General features: G+C 32.5%; 2 protein-coding genes across 4 annotated transcripts; one reads left to right on the top strand and one right to left on the bottom strand.

Moving 5' to 3' along the window:
- Positions 1-155: 155 nt before the first annotated feature.
- On the top strand, positions 156-2,897 carry LOC111021288 (threonine-tRNA ligase 2). The gene is made up of 4 exons (XM_022298184.2): positions 156-336; positions 1,972-2,014; positions 2,142-2,233; positions 2,333-2,897. Exons 1-4 carry the CDS (start codon positions 256-258, stop codon positions 2,429-2,431), a joined length of 315 nt encoding a protein of 104 aa, XP_022153876.1. The 5' UTR covers positions 156-255; the 3' UTR covers positions 2,432-2,897.
- A 2,641-nt stretch (positions 2,898-5,538) lies between these two features.
- Positions 5,539-11,578, bottom strand: LOC111021323 (Rho termination factor). Of its 3 annotated transcripts, none has more exons than XM_088127981.1 (7): positions 11,327-11,578; positions 10,531-10,588; positions 10,360-10,422; positions 9,894-10,228; positions 7,521-7,679; positions 7,096-7,335; positions 5,539-6,905 (listed from the first exon to the last, which is right to left on the bottom strand). In XM_088127981.1, the coding sequence occupies exons 2-7, from the start codon at positions 10,565-10,567 to the stop codon at positions 5,913-5,915; spliced, it is 1,827 nt and encodes a 608-aa protein (XP_087984107.1). In that variant the 5' UTR covers positions 10,568-10,588; positions 11,327-11,578; the 3' UTR covers positions 5,539-5,912. The 3 variants fall into 3 exon arrangements, with proteins under 3 accessions (XP_087984107.1, XP_022153923.1, XP_087984104.1); XM_022298231.2 differs by having other exon boundaries at positions 10,360-10,443; positions 11,327-11,577; XM_088127978.1 differs by having other exon boundaries at positions 7,096-7,332; positions 10,360-10,443; positions 11,327-11,577.
- Between the last annotated feature and the right edge of the window lie 1,001 nt (positions 11,579-12,579).

Genomic DNA, 12,579 nt, shown 5'->3' with positions numbered 1-12,579 from the left:
TTTATGATTTTTTAATTTTTCTAAAAATATCCATTGATATACTTCCATGAAATTGAGATCCCAACCTTTTCTTATATCAACGTTTAAAGCCTTTTTGTGTGGTATAAAAAAAATGGTAATATTTATTTGTTATGGATCTTTTTTTTAAAAAAATTCTTATAGAAAGCTGAAACATCCATTTTCCACAGACGGCGTAGGACTTTCGTCGAGCACTCAACGCTGCATCTCCCTTGGAAGTTGAGAGCTTTTGCAACAATGGCGGAACCATTAAGAGGCGGCGGCCACGATCTGGAGCAGAGCTTGAAGCCCTTCTTTCAAAGAGCCTCCGAGGCCGAGGTTTGATTGCGAAACCCCTCATTTACGGCCATGTTTTAGTTATATATCATTGCGATTTCTTGAATTGATTGTCTGAGCACTGTTGAAAGGATTGAAATGAATTTTGGATATGGTCTCCTAGGGTTTGGGAGGGGATTTCGAATTGAAGTTTGTGGCTGTCTAATGGAATAGGTACTTAGATTGGGGGAAATTATCAGCCCTAGGGTAAGTAGGGAACTAATTTTTACTCTGATCACTCTACGAAATGCTCAAAGTGTCAATCCGTACACTTATAATACCTTAGATCATAATTCATCGCTTAAACATGGTGATTGATAGCTGTTCAATGGAGCTTGTGGGCTCTTAGATTGAGAGAAATAATAGAATTTTTAGAGTTGAGAGATCTTGGAAGGACGTGTGGACTCTGGCTCGATTTCATGTTTAGCTTTGAGCTTTGGTGTCCAAAGCTTTTTGTAGTTACTCGTTAGGTTTGATCTTGCTAGATTATCCGTTCTTTTAGTTTGACTCTTTTTTATTGGACTGTTTTTTGTATGACTTTTTGTATTATTTCATTCTTCTCCATGAAAGTTCAATATTCTTTTTTATGAAAATCATGGTGATTGAGTAAAACAAAAGTTAAAATACTATTTTGGTCGTAATTTCAGCTTTGGTTCATTTTGGTCCTTCTTGTTCTTATACTTTCAACTCTGGTTCATTTTAGTCATTCTTGTACTTTCAACTCTGGTTCATTTTAGTCTTTATACTTTCAAAATGTTCATTTTGGTCTTCATACTTTTAAAAAGTGACTATTTTTTAGTCCCTGTTTTTAAAACAGAATCCAAAAGAATCACTTTTTAAAAATACGTGGACCAAAATGAACGTTTCGAAAGTATGGAGACTAAAATAGTCAAAAGTTGAAAGTACATAGACTGAAATAGACATTTTGGAAATCTAGAGACCAAAATGAACAAATGTTGAAAGTATAGGGACCAAGGTATTATTTAAAATTTTTTAAAGAAGGCTTAACATCAAATATCGTACGAGTTTTTCGATGGCAATTATTGTAAGGTTTGAAGATTTCTTGCGAGATAGGTTAAGATGTGTCTTTATGGTTTTTGAAATATAGTATAAGTGGTATCAAAACGTTCAAGTTCTATGAAACACACCTAGAAAATAATGACATTTCATAGTGCAATTAATTACCTACCGATGAACTTCTTCCAACTAATCTAAACTACTGACACAGAATTTTGCCTTCTAAAATCTGAAGTCAGAACAAGGCTATGGTTTCTTTTGAAGTACTTCACCGATTAACATGTCTGCTTCCTTCCTTCTATAATGTTCTTCAACAACTGTGATAGTCGGATAGACTGTACTGTATTAGATTTATCAGCATAGTATTTTTGAAATAAATGCTTTAGCAAAAGCAGTTCCATTCTAATTCTAATGTGTTTAGTTACACATAATTTTGATGTTTGGTTCAAGTGTTCATTTGTTCAGTAGCGATTGCTTTTAACTTTTCTCAAAAGAACTTTTATTCTGCACCTTACAAGTGTTTACTCCAATCTTGTAGCTATTGTTTTTAAAAGTTTTAGAGACCTTTTTGCTTTCCATTATTCTGCATTCATACTTATGGCAATGTGCATGTATTTCAAGGATCGTTTGTCGAGACTAGAAGCCACACTTTTGAGCAAGAAAGGTACATCTCATGGCTGATTCTTTAGAAAAACCATACTTTTATAGAGCAAATGAATGAATATGTGCACGGACATTCTCAAATGCCCGTGACGATGAACATCTAAACGTTTTGAATATCATCCATCTAGATACCTGGGACGAGGAACATCTTAAAACGATTGCCGAACTTCAGTCAAAGCTAGACAGTGCAAATGAAGCGCTAATCGCTGAACGAAAAAAGGCGAGTAGCATTCAGTGTTGTTGTTTTGTTTGTGTTTGATCTTGATTAGATAAAGAGGTCAAAAACCAGAGAGATTGTTATTTGGGATATTTTTTGCAGGCTGAGATTGTTGCTGCAGAAAATGCAAAGCTCCAGTATCGCATAATCCACCTTGTGAGGACAGCCAGAGAAGCCCATCAAAAGTTGGAGCAAATATGACAGTTTCTTCCATTTGAAAGAGAGAATTGAATGGAAGGTATTTTTTTCTTTTAAATTTTCCTTGCAATCTAGAAAGAAACATCGTTTTTAGTACAACATGTGGAGGTGAGGTAGGGATCGAAACCTCTTAGTTGGAAATAGATACCAATTACGGTTGAACTATACTCAAACTAGAAAGAAACATCTGGAAGGGAATTGTTGAGATAGTAAATTGAAGAATTTGAATGGAATTTTTGAGATCGGCCAATTGGGAAATGAAACATTATTGCCTTCGAGAGAATAGAGCGTTTGCGGAAAAAAAAAGGCACCGTTAGTTCCATTGCAGACAGAGAACAAATTCTACCTGTTGATGCCTTCTTCAGATTTTCGATCTGTAAATTTAGATATTCGTCAAGCAATTTGTAGTTTCTTGGAGGAAGGCTTTACATTCGTTATAAAATGGGAAATGAAATATTGTTGTAGATTAGTAGGTTTTTCGAATGAGTTATGATGCCACATAAATTTTTTTCTACAAATTCTAGCTTCCAATATATTTCTTGAATCAATTTATTTACTACCATGGTGAGAAAAAAGAATGTTAAAGTATATCGAGCATTCGTCACATCTGTGTGCCCACTTAGGACATTAAAATTCTACGAATTTTCTTTACCACTAAAGATTAGAGGGATAAATCAACATGAGTTTAGTTTAACAATAATTGATACCTATCTATAACCAAAAGTTCACAAGTTCAAATCTTTCGACCTCACTTATTATACTAAAAAAAATATTATAAGGCTAAAAAAAATATTATAAGGTTAAAGTTCGATGTTTGAAAAATTATTCAATATAGTTGTCACAAGGTGGTTACTCAATTATTAATAGTAAGAGCGCTCAGAGTTATTATACACAAGTGGTTGGTTCTTTAAAATTTATATACTCATAATAATTCAATATAGGTTTAAAATATAATTTTTGAATTCTTCATCATATAGCCAATGGTGTTGAATTGCTATCTACATTGTTCTAGTTCTGGTCTCTCAAATAATGCCTACATTGTTTTTATTTTTAAGTAACTTAAGCTAACAATACTCTTATTTTGACCTCTTGGAATCATATTCTATATTTTGTTGAACTTTTAAAATATGAAAGGTATTTTTGAAAAAATTTGCTTTTAAAATTTGACTAATACTTTATTCAAAAACTGCATTTGAAAGTAGAAACTAAAACAAAAATATGATGAAAGTAGTCTATAGTAAAATATTATTAAACTGCATTTATAATTTTTATTATTAAAATATTAGTTTTATTTATTATATAAATAATTGAATAATGTAAAGTAATTTTATTTTTAAAAAAATCACTCAAATTAAAAATTCTTTTTGTTTACTCAACTATAAAATAAGGAAGGGGATTTCTTTTTTTTTTTTTGTTTTCTGTGAGATTATGTTTAAGGTTAACAACCAGTACACCTCAACACTAAAAATAATTAATTCTTGTACTAAATGTACTTACTAAAATTTTTAAAAAAAAAACAAAAAGTTTAATCCTCAAACTTTCATGTTTGTGCCTAACAAGTTAGCAAGAACGATCATAAACACAAAAATTAAAAGTTTAGAACTATTAGACACAAAATTCAATTAATGTATAATAGATTCAGTCATTTAAAAAATGTTGTATAAATAGGTCATATACTATTAGATACAAAATTAAAAAAATACTTTAAAATTAAAAAATCTACTAAATATAAAATTAAAAGTTTATGGTTCTCTCAAACAATTTTTGAAGTTTAAAAATCTATAGACAAACTTGAAGGTTGGAAAACTAAACTTATAATTTAATCTGATAAATCAAAATGTTGTGCACATTCACAAACTAAACATGTTGAAGTAACATCTAGCTTGATCGATATCTTGTTTAAAAGAAGAAAAAGAAAAGGTACAATTACAATCAATTCAATTCAATTCATACTATATAATATTATATAGATTACATTGTCTATACTTGGATCACACAATTAAACAATACAAGAATTCTTACCATGACAAGTTGTGTATAAAATTTATTTTGAAAAAGGAAAAGAACACTACTGTACTTTCAGCTTAGGTTAATTTTGATTCATTTTAGAACCATCATTTTCATTCTTGTACTTTCAAATTTTATTCATTTTAGTCACATTTCAAACCTCCATTAAAAGTGACCATTTAACCTCTTCCTTTTTATTTTTACCTAATTTATTTTGATCAAAAGCACGACATTTTGCAGACTAAGTTTTTTAAAATATAACCATAAATTTCATTGTGTATAAAATTTTTTTTAAGATAAGAACATTGTATAAAATTTGTATTAGAATTTTCAATAGGAACCAAAATAGTCATTTTCTAAAACAATAAACGCAAACAATAAAGACTAAATCATTATAAAACTAATTTGTTACATAACTAAATTGTTACTAACTTGAAAGTAAATGGACGAAATCATTACAAACTAAAATTCAATGACTAAATTGTTACTAATTTGAAAGTACATGGGCAAAACCGTTACAAACTAAAATTCAATGACTAAATCATAAAATTATAGAGACCAAAAGTGTTTTTTAACCTTACTCTTTTTTCCCTCTTGTTTGCCTGATGAAATATAAATGATAATGCATGTAATAACAATTGTTGTCTTATTTCAAAAAAATAAATAAAATAAATAAACAATTGTTTTCCTATTATATGATATCAAGAGAAGTTTCAAAATTTAATTTTAAAGAAAAATGAATCATTAGTTTGATACATATTTTACAGGCCAAGGGAGGGAGAAAAATAATATTGTGAGCAAGAAAATTTTATGAAATACACTCTACTAAAAAAAATACAAATCAAAACAAAATTAAGAACCAAAACCAGAAAATAGAAAAGTTAAACCAGGACTAGGAGTTCTCAAAGCCATAATTCAAAATCATTAATAATTTGGGGGGATCAAAAAGTGATTCTTCCTAAATTTTAGGAACAATGCCCCAGGAAAAAAAAACAAAAACAAAAACAAATGAAGCCGAATATAGGAACTCAAGGATACCTAAAGGTTGGCTAGTTAATACAAAAACAAGAACAAATTCAACATCAAATCCAGAGACACAAACATGGAAATCTAAGCTGGATTAAAAACCCATAAGCAAAGCTTCAAAATCCACAAAAGCTGAAGGATTATGTACATAAATATGGCAGCAGCAACCAAAAAACTACAACCAATTTACCGCCATAATCCAAAACATCTATACACACAAAATACTATCTGATCTCCTAAATATCTCCATTTCTAACCTACGCATTCTTTTTTGCACAAAACTTACACATTGGAAATATGTAGATTCTTTCTTCTTTTCATATTAGTGTATTTTTTTCTTTCTTTCTTTCTTTCTTTCACGATTTCCCTATCACTATCTTTGAGAAAATATTTCCAATAGACTAAGAAGACTGATTAAAGAGAGAAATAATACCAACCTCGGTCTGTTGTTCTAACAGCGATCCAGTTTGCCGACAACCTGTTGGAACAGCACCTCTTTGCGAAGCTTATGATATTTGGTCAATTTGAGTTCCTTTGCAAGGATCCTCAGATCTACTAGAGTCAAATCTTTGAGTTTGAGATATGAGGAAGGCAAATGTGCCAGAGTTTCAGCTGAATGATCATTGGTGGTGGCACACGAGTTCACTGTTTGTTTGTCTTCCCCAGTTCCACTGTCGGGTTCGATTTGATCTGAACTGGAAATATCATCAAGAGATAAATCTATAAACTCTGGAGCAACCAGCATTTTTGAAGTCTCTATATTCAGCAACAAAGGACCTAAGTTCTTGTCTACGTCAAGAGCATCATCCTGGATTTTGGCTTTGAGGTGGCATGGCTCAACTGATTTCATTTGAGGCTTCCGTTCAGAAGGCAGATCTAAGCAGGCGTTGTCTCCAATTGCTCCCGGCTTACGGTGCTTTTTAGCTTTTGAATAAGTATCTACTTTGCTCAGCCCCTTTTCCATCAATGCTTTAAGCTTATGACCCACGTTCAAATGTGAGTTCTCTTGAGAAACATTCTCAACATTTTGCGAATCTTCTGGCAATAACTTGTCCATCTCCTTGGTCTGGGTTCTGGCTACATCTTTACCCTGCTGATGTTGCAGCTTCGAAAGCAAAGTTAGAGGGAAATTCAAAGTGTCAAATGTTCCAGGTCCTTCAGCCTCCAAAACTTGTAGAATGCTGCTGTCCAGCTTCCCTTTCGTGTTCGAAGATAAACATGAAGAGGCACTTCTGTCGGATTCAGGGAGAACTCGCCCCTTACTGCTCTTGTTTTTCTTCCTTCTTAAAAGAAAATCAATTAGCTTTTCCTCTACATTGCAATTTCCACTCTTTGAGCGTGCTGGAGAACTTAAACCGGGATCAAAAGATCTTTTGTTTCCACTTAATCCATCTGATTGTCTTGGGGCATCTGGATTGGCATTTTCAGAAACAGATTTTCCTTGCTGCTAGTTGTAAAGAAAATTATGTTACAAAGTAACTGATAGAGCAAGAATATTCAAAGCTTTAATTGAAAAGCTGAAGTTTGCATGAACGTGGATGGCCACAAGTACAACCAATACTATAACGTTCACTAATCTTTGTTTAGAAATTTCAGTTACTATTCAAATTGATAAAAGAGCCAAGATTTCAAACCTTCTGGGCTTTCAGAAGGCTGCATCCGTCAACTGCATTTTCAGCTGACTTTGACTTTCTGCTCATATATGTATTACTTGTTGGGCATTTCTTAGCTTCCTCAATCTCTACTTTCAAAACAGACTTCATATTTTGAATCTCTACCTTTGAAACAGACTTCATATTTTCTGATTTCAAACAACCATTTTCTTCGGTTACTAGAGCATGTGAACAAACTCCCTCCACTGCAATTTCAGGCTGCTGGGAAAATTTAAAATGTCAGCACCATAACATAGATATACTAATGATGATATGATCACTCAATTACACTGTTCGACATTTGATCTATCAGACTAATGCTTAAGCTTGCTTCAACCGAGATCCATCATGTGACTCTACCAAACACAACAAGAAACTAACTGAAACTAAAGCAGAGGAAAGCATACCTTAACTTCTTTATCACAAATGCTACCATCTTCCTTCTGCTTTTGGGCTGAAACATTGGGTGTTGTATCCACTGCCAGCAAAAGGGTATTGTCTTCTATTTCTTCACTTTTGACTTCTACGCCAGAAATGCTCGGAGTTTTGCAGGACAGACCAACTAACTGCATCAAAATATAAGTACTTTGGATGTTCACAGTCATGTTCGCATGCTGATCATATGTTGCATAAATTACACAATTTTTACAAGGGAAAAAGGTAAAAAAAGAAACTTCACATAAGATGATAGTTTTATTTTTTTTTTTGGATAGGAAACAAATTTCATAAAGTGGTCACATAAGATGACAGTAAATAACACATAATCAATAAAGTGGTCACTAGCTAACTTTACCACAAGGTTTTTACCTGGTTGTAGACAATATTCAAGGAATAATCTTCTCCAACTAAGTTAAATATCAGATCTTCCTACTTTAAATTTGATTTACCCCAGGTAAAAACTAGGTAAAGCATTTAGTTATGGCATTAAGATGATCAGAATGTGAATTGCAATTACAGTACTAAAAAATAATGTATAAAGTAACATAAAGTTCGACATATATTACAATGACTGTCTGGATGCAACAATACAGCTCAATCTGTCCCATTAATCAAATTTTTATAAATAGCCTAGTGTATTAGTAATTTTCTTAAATATCTCTGCACATGAATAAATAGAATGCAAAGACTATTTCAGATTAATTTCACAAATAATCAAGCAGGTCCCTGAACCTTGAACTCTAGATTGTTGTACAGGTTTCAGTGATGGATTTTCATGTAAATCATATCATTCTACATAAGACAAAGTCTCCAATTTTTATTTTTTTTTATTTTTTTTTTGAAATCCGTGTGTCCGGACCAGCTTGCGCGCACCTCGACTAATCACGGGCCAACCGTCAGACCCTACTACATTTGGTTGACAAGGTAACTCGTAGGATATTAAATCCTAGGTAGGTGGCCACCATGGTTTGAACTCCAAATTATGGGGGGGCAATAATTGAGCTTCTCAGAATATGAAAACCAAAATGGAATAAATGGTGGTACTTGGACCACAGGAGTGCTCTCTAACCTTAAACCATTGAAGTTTTAGTTCAAGTTAGAAAGATCAGCTACAAATGCTGTCATAGGATAGGGATAGGATCTAAATATGTGTCACAAGACAATTCATTAGTGTTCACAGTGTTGACTTTCAACAAATTAAACAGAAGGTAAACAAGAAGTTAAGACCCGTTCAGCATTTGATAACCAATTTATTTCTTATTTCCTGTTTAAAAAATTTAAGCTTATACACACTACTCCCACATTTGTGTTTTCTTCTTCTGATATCCATTTTTAAAAAAATGTTTTCAAATCTAAGCCAAAATTTTGAAAACTAAAAAATGTAGTATCTATTTATGAAATTCGGCTCAAAATTCAAATGTGTTCTTAAGGTGAAAAATACACTAAATAAATTGTGAGAAAACAAGCACTGTACAAAACCTGTTTAATTGAACTCTAACAAAATGGTATTTTTCCCCTCCTTTTTTATTTTCCCTTCCTTTCGAGTTAAAAAGCAAAACTGTACAAAACCTGTTTAATTCTTTCAATCTATATGCGAGAGAATCTATTTAGCTTTAAGATCCACAGAACTTGCATCTTTTTCAGATATGATTAGCTATATGGTTATTGTCACACTCACCACTCCCACTTTCTTCACAAATCCTCTGAAATAGGCAGTATGAAAAACAATAGAACTCCGTTTCTTTCTTATTACTAAAAATCCTTCCTCAACAAATTTTTGCAATATAGAAATGATTAAAAAGGGGTCGGGTGTCCAGGAAATATAACAATTAATCTAAGGTGACATAAAATAAAGGGAATTATGATGCACCAGGTTCATATCGTTAAATTCAAACATATGAGAAATTACAGAGCAGGATGCATCTTCATCCGAAAGGAAAAAACATCAATGAAATTTCAAATAGAGCACAACATGTACTTCACCAGATGGACAACTCTGCAAAAGTTCCTTAATCCTTAGAATTATTTAGATAGAGAGAAGTTACTTAGGATAATGAAATAGACATCTAACCAGCACAGCAACATCCACTTAAATTCATTAAATGGACTGCACAACCATTAGGAATACCAAGAATTGATGCAACGTAAACCACTTTCCAAAGATTATATGATTCTGTAAAAAATCCAAAAAAGATTTTCACACTTATAAAAATCTCTACATACAGTAATTTATCAAGTCGTTGATAATTAGAAGTGAAAAATGCTTTCATGAAGTTTTCTAGTCTTATTTCTCATATTTGATGAACACTGACTTTCTAGATCTCAGAGGGTACAGAGAAAACCTGCCCATCATCTTGTTCACGACCTTCTCCAAGTAGAGGCTTCAGTATCTCGTAAAATTTCTGTGGTGGTTGACCATGCAAAGGTAATTTATCATCTGTATTAATCTTACTACTTTGTCTCAAGCTCTTTATCGAACCATCGAGGATGTCAATATTTTCTCTCAAAGCATTACAGCATGCTTCAATTTGGTTTCTACCTTCTGTCCAAGCCAGGTCACATTGAAGCAACAAAAGATCTTTTTCAAGATCATCAATTTCAGCATCTGCCTTCCTTATCAATATCTTCAGTACTTGAACACAATACTTCTCATTCATAGCATTTTCTTCTATAACATCTACGACGACAAAAGTATAGCAAAAATAAGTACCCCAATTGTTGAAGTGAGAAAGAGAGAGAGAGAGAGAGAGAGAATATGATAATCGTATGCAGATAAAATATTAAAAAAAATAAATAAATCAAGTTTACCTTTACCATTACCAAAGTAAAAGTCAGCCTGCCATCCAGATTCCACACTGTAACTACTTTCATCTGCATCAGAAAAACAGCAACCTGGAAAAATCCTTTACAATCAAATTACCTTGAAGCTTGATTGTTCAGATAACTTAAAGGGAAGTGACAAGGAGAGATCAGTAGAACCTTGATCATACGGCCAATCCCACAGATCCCCGTCCATGAAAGTCTCATAAAATTTATCCTACAAAAATAAAAGTGAATCACCATTTTGGCCCAAGACAGAAGAACAATTCCACTAATCAACTGATAAACGAATAGTAGAATCATGATGCTGCATTATCTCAACAACTAAACAACTTAATACCATTAGGTTATAACAATTTCACTTTAGAATAACGGAATTCAGAATTTATCAGGAAATCTTCTCGTTTCCGCCTCATTGAACAAGAATCTGAACAAAGAAGAGTACTGCACAGCATTCAGAGTACGCCAGATCCCCAGACTTTAACATTCAATTAAAAAAAAAAAGAGTATAACTAAATTAATTCGATTATTAAATCACAGTACTTGTTCGACAACATCCACAGAATATTTATTCGTAACTCAAACTTTCACAAAAGAACGAACTCAGCACTCCAAACAACGCCTTTTAAGGGGAAAAACATAGCCAGCGACGTCGCAAAACGTTAGGGTACAAGCAGACCAGATCAAAACTAGCGACACTTTACCGAGGCAAACAGCAAAAGAAAATCAACCAAAAAAAAAGTTATCGAAATGCAGAAACAATGCGCAATGAAAACAGCAAAAACTAAGAACTAAACAACTCGGAAATTCTGAAGACCGGAAGCTATTCATTCCTCAGAAAACAACGATTTCCACGAGCAAAGAAACAGCAGAAACAAAAACCACGACAAGAAGAAGAAAATGCAGCATATTCCGAGAGGCGAAAGAAGAAGAGAAGACAGACAGAGAACGGTACCTGAGAGCGAGAGAGAATTGCTGCTGCTGCTGCTGCTGCGGCTGCAACTGCACGACTGAGCGCAGAATGTGACGAGGTTCTTGAGAAGAATCCGCATAGAGAATACGAGAATGTGGAGCTGCAGCGGAGATTAGGGTTTCTGAATCTTGGAGTTTGAGAGAGAGAGAGGAAGGCGGCAACGAAATTTTTTCTCTGACAGAAGAAGAGAAGAGACGGGTGCAACTGAAAGGGACGAACGGTCTCTTTCGGAAATCACGTAGCGGAGGTGGAGAGGTAAAACCGTCAATTCGCCTCTCCGGAAGTTGACGCCCAGAAGTTTTGGGCCCACCGCATCAGAAAATTCTTTGGGCCCACTCTCTGGATTTGGACGTAGATAATCATAAGTAAGACAATATTTTAAAAACATATAAATTTTATTTTTTATATATTATTTATTAACCTATGTTAAATTAGAAATAGAGTCCATGGAATTTGACTTCTCTTTTTTTGTTCCTACGCGTACCTCGGCATAATTCTTAAGGTAGATGGTCATCATGGAATTTGAACTCATTTTCTCTCAATTACCCTAGCCTCTTTGGACCAAATGAGCCACCATGATGGTTTGACTTCTCTTATTTGTTACGCAATCTTGATTCTATTTGTTTCTTGTTTTCAAATTCATCAAAAATTATTTTTCTAGTAAGAAATTTTTTTTATTACAATTAAAAAAGAAAAAATTAAGATGTCTAACTATGTTCCTATTTACATAAATAGTATAAATTCTAAAAACATATTCAGTGTTTTCAAATTTTGAATTCGAAAATAAAATTAGATAAAAAAATTTTGATAAATATACTCTTTGATATTTTAAACTTATTTTAAAATTAAACGGATAAAATATAATATATTATAAATTATATAATAATAATTCTATAAAATTTAAAACATATACGTTAATAAATTAATTAATATTACGAACTAAATATTCAATTTGTAACTATTGTTTACAACCATATTATTAAATATCTTAAACAAATTAAAATTGAGATTCAATTTCCAAACATGTTACCAAATACATATTCGAAAAATACTTAAAACATGGAATAAACTATATTTTTCATGGAATCCATTGTTTTTAAATTACCAACCAAACTCACCTAAATTTCTTTCAACATGTAGATATTTTCACATCTTTATAAGTCTGATATCAGTATTCCTATTATACAGAAAAGAATCTATAAAGTATTTGATAAATAATATATGTCTTAATTAAA

The sequence above is a fragment of the Momordica charantia genome (assembly GCF_013281855.1).
Source record: "Momordica charantia cultivar OHB3-1 chromosome 1 unlocalized genomic scaffold, Mcharantia_2.0 BLBB01000001.1, whole genome shotgun sequence".
NCBI lineage: Eukaryota > Viridiplantae > Streptophyta > Magnoliopsida > Cucurbitales > Cucurbitaceae > Momordica > Momordica charantia.
Note: the sequence above shows the minus strand (reverse complement) of the source record. Positions and strands in the feature narration are given on the sequence as shown.